Consider the following 15213-nt stretch of genomic DNA (forward strand, 5'->3'; position numbering starts at 1 on the left):
CCCTTCCTCCCTCCACTCCGCGTGAGCGACAAGGAAAACACCCGGCGCCCTGAAAGACGAAAAAAGGTCTGAAAATATCTGCAAATATTTTCATAATTGGTTTCAGGAGCAGCCAAGGCCTGCTGTTTTTTTCTGCTTCACGCGTTGATGCCGTCACTCAGAAGAGAACAGAACAGGAGGAGGACGGGCGGGAAAATCAGACAAAGGAATCCACGGATTCACACTTCGTCCTGATGGAAGAAACCGTTTCTGCTGTGATATCAGTAGATCCTGTTTGAGGGGAGGAGTCACGGACTGATCAGTTTCTGCTGCTGGAGCAGGAAATGTGTCACCTGCTTCAACCGTGCGATGATAAAAAATAATGAGACGAGCATCAGCTGAGGTCAACAAGCTCCTCAGTGACTGAAGGAGCTGCCTGTCAACCGAAGGGTTTCTGTAAAACCAGCTGTGTGTGTTTTTGTGTCTAAAACACGCTCCAGAGTTGGACTGTTGTGTCTCAGAGTAGACCAACAGACAAACCGCGACAAACAAGCCAACTGCGCGCACACGCACACGCACACGCACACACACACACACACACACACAATTTCTCATTCTGCAGCCGTTGTTTTTGTGTTCACTTTGTGCAAAGTGTGTTGGTTGTGCGCACCGCTGTCATTGTGTCTTTGGATGAGTATTTTAACATACGGTATGTGTATAGTTTGTAATTGGGTTTGCATCTGCAAATCTGTGTGTGTGTGTGTGTGTGTGTGTGTGTTTAACTCGCCCAGTCTTGTAAATGTCCTCTGTGATGTGGCCGGCTGTATTTAGGCAGAGTGCAGAGTACACTGAGGAAGTTGACAGAGGCGTGTATGTGTGTATTTTTGTATGCTAGTGTGTGCGTGTGTGCGTGTGTGTGTGTGTGTGTGTGATATTTTATGTCACCACTAAACCTGGAAAACTTGGTATCCTTTTGTATCAGGCCAAAACGTTGGTTCTTCCAACCGGACATTGTATATTTTTCTGTACATTGTGTGTCTGTGTGTGTGTGTGTGTGTGTTGGTTAGTAGCAGGGCGTAGCTGAGCAGAGAGAAAATATCTTTGCCGACCGCGGGAATGAACCCACCCACTATACCACACCCAGAGCGAGCGAGCGAGTTAGAGAGCAGTGGTCTCATTCAGCCTCTCTCTCTTTACATCTTTCTCTCTTTTATTCTCATTTATTCGTTTATTCTTCTCATTTTCTCTTTCTTTCTCGTTCAAAACAAGCCGTGTGAGTCTCTCCTCTTCTGTGTCCTCTCCTGTTTGGGAGGTGTTTCTTTATCCAGAATCTAATGTCATGATGTGTTTGTCTGAAGGAGAGCTGTATGCTCGCAGCGATCGCGCTGGATGTTTAGCGTGTGTGTCGATTTTGCATTCGCTGAGAAAAAGTGCGTCCCTGCTGCGCCGTTGCAGCTGCAGCTTCTACCTGTTCACATCAAGTTTGCAGAGTACCTGAATGGTCAGTTTCAGATTGTCTCCACATGCAGCTGTGGAAAGGTTTCAGTAATATGAATGTGTCTCACTGCCGTGTTTCAGAGTCATCATGAAAACAGACACCGCAGTGGAAAGTGTCACTTTTGTGTAGTGTTGCTGGTGTGATGCCCAAAAGTGGAGATGTGTCACCTCTGATCTGTTGACACGGATGGAAAATGTCTGCAGAGAGTCTGTGTGCTCTGAAAGATGTTGCAGCAGGGAAAACGGTGTTTGAACCGGACTTTGGGTTCAGTGAAGGAGCTGAACGTCGTAAACCGGCTCCGATCTCCTCCTCTCATTTCCTTTCTGCATGAGAAACTTTTTGTGCAGCTGGCGAGGACGTTCCCCATCATCACTGTGAGACGCCGACTGCAGTAATAACCAGTGTGTGTGTGTGTGTGTGTGTGTGTGCGCATGGGTGCCCATTTGCACATAAATATCTGCTTTTCCTTCAAAGACGGTTTGTGTGTGTGTGTGTGTGTGTGTGTGTGTGTGTGTAGTGCTCCATGGGTGGTGTAGCACAAGGTTCAATCTTACAATCTTAGCTAAGCTGTCATTGGTGCGCACACACACAAACACACACACACACCAATGGGCAGGCCTGCTGTGCTTCAACAGCACATTCCATCCCAAGAATAGTATTAAACCCTGCCTGTCCAGCCGCCGTCAAACGCTCTCTCCTTCCTCTTTCCTTCATCCTTTTTTTAATTGTCATCAAAGAGCGTCATTTAACATGTTTTGCTGATTTATTTTGTATGTCTTTGTCATCCGTCTTGTCGGCTCCGCCCCCTACAGACACACATCCACCTGTGATCAGGGAGGCTTTTCAGATTTTAAAAAGAAACGCTCAAATGGTAGATTAAAGGCGAACTCTCCACAGATGCTTCTGTAGAGATCCACTGAACAATAAGAGTTTATCCAATAAATCAGCTGATTCATTCTTTTTCTTTTTCACTGAAGCCGTTACATCAGCAGTTGTAGCATCAACAGCTGTTTACTCATTTACTCTGGAAAGGAACTTTGGCTACGATCAACGTATTCTCCATGTAGAGGTGTCAGAAACGAGCTGCGCTGCATATCCCATCCGATCCACGTGAACAGTCTGCACTTAATTAGTTGCACAAACTGCCACAAACCAGAAACAGTTGTAGCACGAAGATGCAAAATGAAACTGCACAACAGCTGCAAGCAAACACAACAAGGACGGTAACACTTGCGAGTTCTTATCCATGTTCCTGATAAGGGGATAAGACCCGATCAGGGAGAGACGGCGGTTGTCAACGTCTTCGTCTCCAAAAGTCTCTCAACCCTGAAGTTTTCAAAACACAGCAGGTCCAGCATATTTTCTGAAACTCTGCTTTTTCAGGGTTTGACGGCATAAAGACTAGTGTTTTAAAACTAAAATATATTAGTTTGGACTTTGTGTGTACCGTCTGATGTCTGGTTTGTGTGTTTGTGTGTACCGTCTGATGTCTGGTTTGTGTGTTCATCTTTGTCTCACACACACACTGTCATTTCCCACGCTGCTGACCGCACAGCTTTGTTTTTAGATTTTACATAATACTGTTGTGTCCTCTTGGGCCATCTGGTCTGGACCACATGAACAAACACACACACACACAGACAGAGACACATGTGATCCCAGTAACCATAATCACAAATACACACTCGTAGACACACAGACACACACAACTTCAGATCCAATCAGTCCGTCTGGCAGATTCACACACTCTCCTCATGGATTCTGTAAATCAGCAGGTTTCAGCTGAGGCCTCCTCCACGCTGATTGGTCGGGATGCGGGCGATCTGTGCGGCCGCCTCTATTTTGACTACGGCTGCCTGCAGCTGAATGCAACGCCGTGATCTGCAGCTCACACACGAGCTCAGGCGGAACGCGGGCTTTGAACCGTCGCAGATAGCGTCGCTCGCCTTATCTAATCCACACGATGACTTTTGTTGCTGTGGTTTTTGTTTTTGTTATGCGTGGAACAAACAAGTGTTGCCCTCTAAACTCCGGTGGGGGATGAAGAGCCTTCATATGTGGAGAGCAGAGAGTCTTGAGGTCAGAGGTCAGAGCGGGGTGGGAACAGGTACAGGAGGACAAACTCAGAGAGTCAATCAACGTGTTTCAGCTCGCTGTCCGCTGAGCGCTGCTCATTTACTTTTCCCATCCACAGTTTGTCGTGGGTTTTGAACCGACAACCACAATCCCAAACCTGAGTATTATGTACCCCCTCCCCGGAAAAGAAAACCGGAGTCCATGACGAAAAAAGAAAAAGTAATCATACAGCCGAGGTGCAGTTACCATGTTGGACTAATAAACCATCTCTGTTCAAATTAAAATGTTCTAACATGAACATGGAAACATGGAAACACAAACTGGGGGTGGAAGGAGACGCACAACCAAATGTGTCAGTTCCACAAAGGCAGCTAACAAACCACACAAGGGGAATCGTGTCATTGGTCCGAGCAGTCTGGATGATTTCTCATATTTCTTTTCTTGCTGAAAAGCATGATCCCGAAAATGAAACACCTCCCCAGTAAGTTTAAGGAGGATGTTGTAATACGTCTGTTCCCTTTAGGATCGTTCGCTGGAGTCAATGATGTGCAATGTAAGGAACTACGTTACCAAAGGTTTCCTGTCAAGACCTGATCCCATCCAGACCCGGCTGGAGCGGATTCACACGGGACTGAAGGATTGAAGGTCTGCGGTAATCCTGACAGAAACCACCAGACGTTTCCAGGTAGCTGCCGCCCCATGTGAAAAGGGCTTAATGTCACTTTGCTGCCGGCGGCTCGGAGGGACACGAAGCACCGGCCTCCGCTCTGTTTAGTCTACAGACCTCCACTTTGTTAGTTTGTTGAGGTAGCAGACTGACAAGACGTGACCTGACCCCCCCTCTGGATTTCCATACAGGAGGGAAGGTGCCATCTTGTATTACAACATCAATGTTTATCAACCCTTTGCTACTGCTCCCTCGAGGTCCCGGCTCTCACACGCTCTTTTATTTTCTGCTTGTGTAGTGAAAAAAGAAAACCCCAAAGAGGGGTCGAGAGTTTCCCTGGGAGCTGGAAAACGCTCCCGACGTACAAGCGCGGGGAGGATTTCTCCTATACGGGTGTTATTCTACGCAGGTCCAAGGTCGGACACGAGAATGTCCTGTATCGTTCCCACCAGGCAGCGTATTCACCACGACTTCCTTATCGCAAAATCTTTAGTTAGAAACTCTGTGCTTCGACCACAAAGAACAACAAACACCCTCCGAGAGGCGGACGCAGCGACATCGGGAAAACCGAACGGCGGATTTAAAAGATGCAGCAACAGCAGACGGAAGGCCGGAGGGAGGGAGAGAGGGAGCGGCCGGTCGAACGTCTGTAATCAACATTTGAGGACTAGATGAAGCACCGTCAAAATAAAAGCCCCGATAAATTAAAAGATGCATGTGAGGCCATCTTTATGGGAGCTGTCCATTTCAGCACCCCACGACTACAACGCAAGTAAAAACACACAAAACGGCAACACAATGTGTTTTCAGTGTATTTCACTCAAGAGTCTAAAACCGGAGTGCGTTTTTAGGGGAGATTTACATATCAACTCTTCAACTTCAGTAGAAATGTAAATTTAAATGCATCACATTTGAATCAGCTGATGATTCTAATACTTTAAAGACACAAAGCTTCATCTTTGTGTGTTTTTATGTGTTGTGCTTTGGTTACAATAAATAAACCTTTGAAAGTCATTAAACTGCATCATCTAAATGTAAACAGAAAAGGGTTTGTTTGGGATAAATGAACGTTGTTAGTCGATGAAATGAAACATGAGGCACAAAGCCGACTTTCTTTCCTAAATCACAAAATAAAAACAATTAAAGCCTCGAAAAAAACGGGGGGCAGGTCCTGCTATTTCACCTTCATGTCAGGCTTTAACAACAAACCAAAGAGTGGAGGGCTGCTGACCTTTGGCCCCAAACTGACCTACGGTTTGACCCCCGCCTCGAATGATGATTGTTTACCTGCCAAAACGGCCATCGGTGGGCGGAGTCAGCCACGGAGCTACTGTCTGTGTTAACATTATTGACTGGATAAAACTCCTCAGCAGGAACTGAGGGTGGCACGGTGGAGCAGTGGTTAATACTGTTATCTCCCACAGAGAAGGTTCTGGGCTCGAACCCACAGTGGACTCTCAGCTCGGGTTAACTCCAGCTGCCTGTACAAATAATCAGTCCGGCTGATGAACGGACGGAAAATTAGTCTGAGAAAACAAAGTGAGTTGGTTTTAGTTCGCTGGACCGAGTGGTCTGATCAGCAAATACAAGATTATCAGTGTGTGTGTTTTATACTCACTGTGTGTTACTCATATAAGAGGAGATAAAAGTTGTGTCAGTTCATAAAGTCTTCTGTATTTTAATTCTTCATCTGCGGCTTCATTGTGTTTTTACTCAAAAATGCACACAGACACACACAAACACAGATTCCTGGTATCTGTTAGCTCAGCTGCTGACTGTGTGTGTGTGTGTGTGTGTGTGAAGTGGTGACCAGACAGTTAGCATCCAGTCTGGATTAGACTGTCGCTGCAGGATTAACTCACTAACATGTCCTAATGTCACGATGACTGACACACACATTGTCGTGGCCTCTTGAACTCTCTCTCACACACACACACACACAGTCAGGAGCTGGAGAGACACACATGACAACAGACATGCACATATCTATTCTTTGTGGCACTTTACTGCTCAGATACAGACACACCCTCTCCCAGAATCCCTTTCATGTCCGGCTGTAAAAGTTCTGAGGCCACAGAGAGAGACGGAGAGAGAGACGGAGAGACAGACAGAGAAACAGAGACAGAGAGAGAGAGACAGAGACGGACAGAGAGAGAGAGACAGAGAGAAAGAGACAGGGACAGAGGGAGAGAGAGACAGAGACGGACAGAGACAGAGAGACAGAGACGGACAGAGAGAGAGACGGGGACAGACAGACAGAGAGAGAGAGAGACGGGGACAGAGGGAGAGCGAGACAGAGACGGGGACAAAGGGAGAGAGAGACAGAGAAACAGAGACAAAGGGAGAGAGAGACAGAGACAGGGAGAGAGAGAGACGGGGACAGAGGGAGAGAGAGACAGGGACAGAGAGGGACAGAGAGAGAGAGACAGAGACGGCGACAAAGGGAGAGAGAGAGACAGACAGAGACAGGGACAGAGAGGGACAGAGAGAGAGAGAGACAGACAGAGAGAGAGAGAGAGACAGGGACAGAGAGGGACAGAGAGAGAGAGAGACGGGGACAGAGGGAGAGAGAGACAGAGAGGGACAGAGAGAAATTTACACTTTTTACACAAACAGTTTGCGGCGGCCTGTTTCTGTTCTTGTGCCTGTAAATGATTTGTTCTCACTTATTCTGCGTGTGTTTGTTGTTTGACGGTTCTGAGCTGATCTGGATTTATTTATTTGGCTCGTGTCCGCATGGCGGGAAATCCTCCTCAGTTGGAAAAGTCTCATAAAAGTTAACAGACTGATGTCATCGTTAAGCCTCGTGCTCTAATGAGCCCGGCCTGCAGAGGAGGCGGTCTGTTCTGCTGCGTCGCTCCCTGAATGTTCTGACTTCTTCACCTGATCTCCTTCTGTCTGTTTATTGTCCGAGAAACAAGCGACACAAAGTAAAATCTTTAGTTCTTCTGCGTTGAAAAGACACAGTTCTGCCATCTCAGGTGTTTAAAACCTTGAACGTGACGTCAGTGATGAACTCCAGGTCAAAGGGTGTTTCAGGGTTGTCGGACCTGGGCGACCCACAGATGGCATCTCTTTCTGCACCGCCACCATAAAATGCTCTCTCTGCAGCTTCAGTGATGTTCTTGGTGTTTCCTCTGTCCTTCTTCCACCCGATCTTCTCCGGGAGGACGGTGAGCTTTAGTCTTTTTCAATAAATCTGCTTTAATAAATCTGAAAAATCATCTTGAGTTCGTCTTTGGTTCGATCTTTTGTGAGTTTCCCATTTCCCTTTTCTGTGGTAATGTGTGTGTCTGTGGATTGTGGGAGGAAACGAGTTGGGGGAAGGCCCCGGGGCATCGAACCTTCCAGAACAATGGACTCGAATTTCAAACTGAATTTTCTGATTATTGTCAGAAAATTTGTATAATTATTAACTGGAATTAAATTATTTTCCTCGTGTTCTGTTATCTAAATGAACGTGTACAAACTAAACGCTCCTTAATTAGATCAAACACGTCTGAACTTCATGATGACGATGAATTGTCTCTCTAGCTCAGTGAGTTACACAAAAACACACACACGCACACACAACAACACAAACCCTGACTCTTTCTCTCTCTCTCTAGACGATGAGCAGTCTGATTAGAGCTGCTTTCTGGAGTCTGAACACACACTTTTATGGAGCCTCCACATACAAGCAACGGATACATGCATAGACACATGCAGACACTTAAGGACACACACACACAGACACACACACAGAGTGAGATACCAGGCTGTAGTCTCCAGTCTCTAAACCCTCTCTCTGTTCTCATGGAGATAAGAAGTGCGTCTCATTGTTGGCAGACAACGGGCCCGTTATCGTCTTATCAGAGAGCCAGTCCAATCTGGAGGAGGGGGGGCTGCAGAATGTGTGTTTGTGTTTGGCAGGAGTGGGAGGAGGGGGGCTTTGGTTAAGTGGGACTTCTTTGTTATGCAACAGGTGCTGTTGTCACTCAATTTGTCTCGATACTTAAGACCTCTGAGAGCCGAGGACAGAACAGCAGTTAGTGCTCGCTGTCTCTCATGATGACGAGGGAGGACTCTTCTGAACGCCACCTGCGTTTCAGATGACAGCAGTTTGAACACAGCCACGTTCAGTCTTAGCACAATTACAGAACAATGTGTGAGTGCACAGTTTAAAAAGTACTGCAGATTATTGACACTTGATGTGGGAGAGTAAATGAATGAAGCTCCGGTCTGGAAAGGTTTTGGAAAAGGTTTGATGACCTCAGACAGGATTGACATCCTGCGGTGAGGAGGAAATCAGAGCTCTTTAAAACTAATTAGTTTATTTGTTTGTGTTTGTCTCTCACTGTCAGATAAAGAGAAGAAAGACGTTTCCACGGAGCCGTCAGAGGTCGCCGTGAAAGAGGAAGCAGGAGACGCAGAGGAGCCGGTGAAGGTGGTGAAAAAGGAAAAGAAGGAGTCATCCAAGGAGAAGAAGGAGTCAAAGAAGGATTCAAGCAAAGAGGCCAAAGAGGAGACCAAGAAGGAGTCAAAGAAGGATTCAAGCAAAGAGACCAAAGAGGAGACCAAGAAGGAGTCCAAGAAGGAATCGTCCTCTTCCTCCAAGGAGAAGAAGGACAAAGAGAAGGAAGCGACCAAGGAAACAGGGGAGAAGAAAGTGTCCAGGAAGTCCTCAGTGAAGGTCAAAGAGAAGAAGAAGGAGCCAGAAGCTGGAGACGACTGAGAGAGCCCCTGAAATGAGCCGCCATGACACGCACGCACACACACACACACACACAAGATACATGTCTAAATCTCATAAAGGGAATCACACACATACATATGTAGATATACAGCACGCACACACAGGTTCACATATGCAGTTTAAATATAAACATGTAAATACACTCAGTCAATGCCACATAACTCGGTAATTTCCTACCAGGCACATATTTATATCGCCTACTAATAGCTGACACACACACAGACACGCTGCTGCTGCTGAACCACACCACATCCAGTAGTTTTGGTGTGTGTGTGTGTGTTCAGGGACTGCGGTGAGGTCTGAGCTCAGGGAGAGCGAGGCCGGAGGCAGAATCCTCCTCAGACATTTTGCTGACTCTCTCCCTCCTCCTCCTCCTCCTCCTCGTCTTCGTCGTCTGGCCTCAGCAGGACTTGAACCCACAGCCCAGCGCCTCCCTAATCCCAGTCAGGCCCCAAACCACGCCATCGCCCACGCTCTCCTCTGGATGTGATGTCAGAACCCGCCCTCCCGCCCCCTCCTCGCATGGCACCAGGCCTCGTCTGAGCCTCCCCCGCCTCGCCACTAAGAATAACCCGCCCGCCTGGTCGTTTTCCGGGTAAATCGAGGCCACGTCCTGCAGCCACCAACCCCCCCTTCCTGCTGTTCCACTGCAGGACGTTCAAGGACACACGGCTGCCAGCGGATGGGATCGAACCTGAGCCCGTTGAGTTGAGGAGCGGAGAGGAGCCGGTCTGGATCCTGAGGACACAGATTCATCAGCAGCACGTCGAACCGGCTCCATACGAGACATATTTCTGTCACATGACCTTCACTAGTGCCAGAGTCTCAGCAGCAGCACACACACACACACACACACACAGGTTTTGGAATAAAACTAAACAAACAAACAAAAAGTACAAACCATCTCTTTGCTGGTCCTGGTGGCCTATCATGATCTAAAACCTGATCAGATCGAGTGCAGGCCAGATCCAGATGCCAGCTGTGTTTCTGCCAGACTTTAGGATTCAGCCATCGATGGTGTACCTCCGCTCTGTACAACCCTGCTCCACGTCTGTCTGTCCAGCTTCAGCTCTTCTGTCCAATAGGAAGCTTTTCCTCGGCTGACTGTTGCCCGGGTCACAGCGTTTGTCCTTGACCTTTAACCCCTGACCCCATTGGCCCTTTATGTTCCTTTATCGTCACAGTTTTTAAGCTTCAGGTATTTGGAGCTTTTAGCACAGACAACCTGAAACAGGAAGCTGGAAGCGGGTCCTATTGGACACGAGGCCCTCCCTGTGAATGTTTGTTATGTAGAGTAAGTTTTGTACTGTTGTAGTAGCTGTTCATATGTACCAGGCTCCTTGTTGTGAGTCTGCTTTTATAGCCACAGCTCATTCCAGACGCTCTGCACTTCAGTGAACTGCCTGGTCCAAGTGCAGCCTGAGCCTCGACACAAGAGTTTGAGAATGACGTAAATCTTATTTATGAAACATTTAGTAATAAAAGTAACTTACTGAGAGGAATGGAAGACGTCAGTCAGTGCTCTGTGGTCCTTTTGTGTATTTGATCAATTGTTGATGTTTCAGTTCCCTCCGAGTCGTCGTCGTCGTCCTAAACTGATCCTCAAGCTGTAAGTAAATAATTACTAATAAATTTCTTTCTCTGACACATTTCAAGAGCGATGTTGCCATAAATGTCACATACTACTATCAGTAACCTCTGGATGTGTGAATACACAGGTCTGTATCAAATATTCACCACAGAAAGGTGTTTCTGACTTTTTGTTCGGTTAAATTCTGGATTTTAATTCTGCAGCTCTTTCCTGGCCCCCGTTTGCATCACATGCTCAGCGTCAACAGAGATTGTTATAATGCAAAAAAAAACAAAACATGAGAGTGGAAATATGATCATATTTTACTTCTAATGGAGGGAAAATGAGCTGTTTCATTGGAACTTTGCGTTTTTCGTCCCTCCCTCAGGAGTCACTTTGGATAAAAGCATCAAATGTCTGATTGTCGGATTTTAGGCCCATCAGACTTGTTTGGGGGACGTTAATGTGTTAACGTGAGAAAAGAGTCTAAATTTCCAGCTCTCCGTCTTCTCACAAACGCAGCACAGCCTTTCCTCGGACAATCAAACGCCTGTCACGGCGGTGAACGTCCCGTTGTCTGATGGCGTCAGAAGGATTTATCCTCTCCTTCGGCAGCAGCTTCCTCACAACCACAAACACGCTGTGTTTTTCAGTCACTCATGTTTTAGTTTCACTCTTTCAGCTTTTATGTTTTTGTCTTTGTTGTGAAAACCTTCTCACCTTTTCCCTCCATCGTCTTCTTACTCACCTCTTTTCATCTTTCTGTCTGTCAGTCATCATTATCAGTTTTGTTTTTTTTTTTTAATCCCCCTTTCCTCCTCCGTTATCTTCTTTCATCAGCTTTCACCTTTGGTTTCCTCTCCCCGTTTTCTCCTCCGTCCCATCACTCCATCTATCAACTCTCACAAAATTACCAGCCTCCTTGTTGTTTTCTTTCCTATTTCAGTAACCCCGTCCACCCACAGGATCTTTTCCTGGAAGTCTTGAATTTTTTTAGGATCTCAGGAACTTGACCCCCCTTGTCCAGCAGAACAACATGACATATGCGGCCACGTTTGTTTCCACCCCCGAAAAAAAGTCCCACCATCCAACGGCCACAAACCGATTTTCTTTTTCTGAGATATTTAGAATTTTTTGAATAATTGTTTGGGAAAATAAACATCTCCGATTGGTCGAACCCAACTTCACACAAAAACAGGAAAAGAAATGTCTCCAAAGGTTCAGTTGTGTCGGGCTGAGTTTGCTGATCATAGTTCGTTCTGAGAGTTTGAGTTTGAAAGGATTTGGAAATGAAGAAAGATTAGCACATTGGAAATTGAAGGCTTCAGTGTTTTGGGAGTTTTATCCAAACAGAAGACGAAGAGTTACCGTTTCTAATCATTTCGGATGTTGCTCAACTTTATTGGAAGCAAAACTAGTTTTTGTAGTATTTTGTGTTCGGGTTCATGATCCTCAAACATCAACCTCTAAAATCTTTCAGAAATAAACTTTTAGAATCTGCTTCTCTTTTGGTAATTTCCTTTTTCATGAAAAACATACAGCGGTGAATAAAGTTTGTGTTGTAGTGAGCGCAGCTATTTTAAGTGGAAGTCACACGAACCAACATGGACCTCCTGGCTGCACACTTGCTCCTCCTCTTTGTCATTTTTGGCAGGCAGGGGCGGAGTCAGGGACTACAAAGATGGCGACATCAGAGCAGCCAACTCTGAGCTTTAAAAGCGCTCTTCAGAAAATCTACAAGTGACGTCACGGAACGTGTTGAAACTTCATGATGGCCTTCTGAAGTCTGTAACGAAGAATAAACAATGCTGGAATTTCTGGATTTCAGGACCAATCAAAAAACCCTTCATGTGAGAAGATGTTGACCTTTGAACTGACGGCTCGCTCCTCTTCCATCATCCATATTTGTTTTCCTGCTCTCCATCTTCTTCCTTTCCTTTCTTTGCGTTTAGTATTTTGGTCTCAACGCTTTTCACGCCTCGGCCCAGTAAAGCAGCTCTGACCTGAGGAACCGCCCGGCTGTTAAAAACATCAAACAATAATGCCAAACAATGAAACTGTAAGTGGGCCACAGCAGCCGTTTGGACGCACTGTAATAAAAGCAGAGTTTGGATTTAGACGCTAAGGAGCAGTCGGCTCTGTGTGGGTTTTAGTTTGGAGCTTATTTCTGTCTCTGGGGCTTTAAGGCGTAAACAAACTGGATTAGATAATTGCCGCATCATTTTACTTTCACTGCAGATTTGTAGCATCAGCAGCGTTTCACCTCCGCCACAGGGAACTTAAGTGGCTCGGATTTCTTTTTTTGTGTGAACAATACTGATCCCACGTTTTGATCCCAGGGGAAAATTACCAGAAATTATATTTTGTTTCCTTGGTGATGCAGCTTTGCCAAAGTGATGTCACAACATTTTTATTTCCATCTCTGCTCTGTGGAAAGAGAAATATATTTAGATCATCTTTTTTTTTCTCGAGAAAATTAGATCATATTTGCTGAATATTGTTCTAAGATTATTTTTTTGGGGAATTTCGAGGTAGTGAAGCAGGAATATCAATATTTTTGTTGTTTTGTTTTGTTTTTTTACTATGAACTTCTTTTTCTTTTTTATCAACCAAGCTAAGTCTCTCTCCAGCTTCAGTCACTCTACATTTTCCCAAATTGGCTGCATCTGTGTAGCTGTTGTCCTGAAGGCCTCACGGTTTGCCTCCCATCCCCCTTGCAGGCTCCTGGTCTGAGCGTCAGGAGCAGTCTGGGGGTTTAAGGTCCGGCCCACTTTAAACTTTGAACGTCCCTGACGAAGAGCTGACCTGCTTCAATTTCCACAGTCAGAGCTGCCTCAGATTACTCAGCAGAAAAATCAGCCTCACCTGCTGCAGGTAATTTGTTGGCACTATGATGAAGTGAGGTGTCACTCATCGGTCTCTGCTGGTGGCTGAAGCCCTCCAGTGTGGTCGCACACTGGTTAAACTGGTGCGACAAAACAAACGTCTCTCTCGTGCCGAAATGGATTTTATCACCGTGTTTGTTCTGTTCAGAAGTGAACTGGAGAACGGTGGCTGAAGCTTTATGAAGTCAGTAACGTGCAGAGTTTCACAGCCTCTGGGCTTTTTTAAACATGTAAGAAAACACAATCTGTTCTTCTAGTCTGAAACACCAGATTAAACCGGTGTGATATATCCCAGACCTCCTACAGCAGCTCTTATATCTGACATCTTATGGAAAACACAGCTGAGGTGCTCAAACTCTCGGCGTCGCTCATTCACACTCTTCACTCTGTTTCCAGGGAGTTCCTCTGCTGTGGGACAAATACAGAAAATAGTTCATTAAAAAGCTCCATAAACCTCTAAAATATCTGAACTTTATGTGCTTACATGACACAGTGTTTCCTTATGGAGTCAGTTCCACCCACTGCTGCTGCTTCTCCTCATTCAGGTCTTCAGCCACTTGATCTGGATTTCAACCGAACTTCAGACGTGTCAAAGGACGAAGGAGGGACATTTTCCCATAGACTTCAGTCCAATCTGCTGTCTTCTTTATGACAACCAGTGGAGCTGATGATCATAAGATAGAGAGCAGACAGCTGACAGCTTGTCCTGTTTCTGACACACACACGGATGAACACAAAAAGGCCGTGTTGGCGGTGTTAAAACGAACTGATCAGTCTGCGACGCCTCTCGTTTCAGCTGCAGGTTTTTATCTTTGGAAACGTCCTCACTGGATGATGCTGCACGCTGTCTCGTCCGAAGCTCTGAACTCAGATTGTTGCAGTTCAGAAAAACGTTCAGCGACTGAAACTGAATTCTAACTCCGCTTTCAGTGGAAACTGGATTAGTGTTGCGTTGACTCAGACAGCTGGGTCTAACCCCCCCCAGCCTCTTAGAGCCAGACCTGCTGGCTGCAGGGGGCTTTAACCTCGGGGGCCACCGGGGCCCGGCCCACCGTCTGCCGGACGGGCCTCTGGGAACATCATCCAGTCCAGGTTGGCTCTGCAGCTGCAGCAGAAATCGTGTCAGAAATGATTTTCGCACGGCTGCACTTCAACGGCTTCTTTGTTCTGATTGTTTCACTCTTGGATTTTCTTTTGTGTGTTTATGGGAAAATTACAAAATCGCTGAAATCCCCGTGTTTAACACGTCTGTCATTTGTCTTCTCCCGCTGAACATTGCTCAACTAAATGCCCGTCCGATTGCAGATCTCCCCCTCCTCCTCTGTTTCCTCCATCATTTAGTCATTTTTAATGTCAACACAAAAATGTGAGATTTATTGGGTTTTATTTGAGCCGCTCCTGCAGCCAAAAGCCTGCTGATCCGTTTTCCTTTTTATACAAAAGAAGAACAAGTCAAAGTCCTCCATTGTCTTCATCGTGTTGCTCACTCTCTGAACAACAGCAGCTTCAGCAGATTCAGATCTGCGACTCTTTTGACTTTTACTTTGAGCACTTTGACTTTTTGAGAAACTCAGTACAGCAGATAAAATGACTTTTTTTACAGACCTGACGGGGTCGAGGTCAAAAATGAACTGAGAGGAAAAAGAAACTGGTGACGACGGTGAAATGACCTTTTTTTTTCTTCCTGTGTTGCATTAAAGTCTGTTAGTTTCAGATGTTTGAGGTGAAGACAAAAAAGTTTGATTTGACGTTAACCTTGATGTTGTCAGATCTGTGTGTGTGTGTGTGTGTGCACAGTAAGAG

At 46.0% G+C, this 15213-nt stretch overlaps 1 protein-coding gene across 2 annotated transcripts in view; it reads left to right on the plus strand.

Annotated features, from left to right (window-relative positions):
* The window catches only part of bbs9 (Bardet-Biedl syndrome 9), a 131571-nt gene extending 121062 nt beyond the window's left edge, over positions 1-10509 (plus strand). For both annotated transcript variants that reach the window (XM_029504375.1, XM_029504374.1), the window contains one exon: positions 8564-10509. In XM_029504375.1, coding sequence (XP_029360235.1) covers positions 8564-8934 — 371 coding nt within the window. In that variant the 3' untranslated portion in view covers positions 8935-10509. The remainder of the gene's footprint in view (positions 1-8563) is intronic.
* The last annotated feature ends 4704 nt before the right edge of the window (positions 10510-15213 follow it).

Source organism: Echeneis naucrates, chromosome 6, assembly GCF_900963305.1.
Source record: "Echeneis naucrates chromosome 6, fEcheNa1.1, whole genome shotgun sequence".
Classification (NCBI taxonomy): domain Eukaryota; kingdom Metazoa; phylum Chordata; class Actinopteri; order Carangiformes; family Echeneidae; genus Echeneis; species Echeneis naucrates.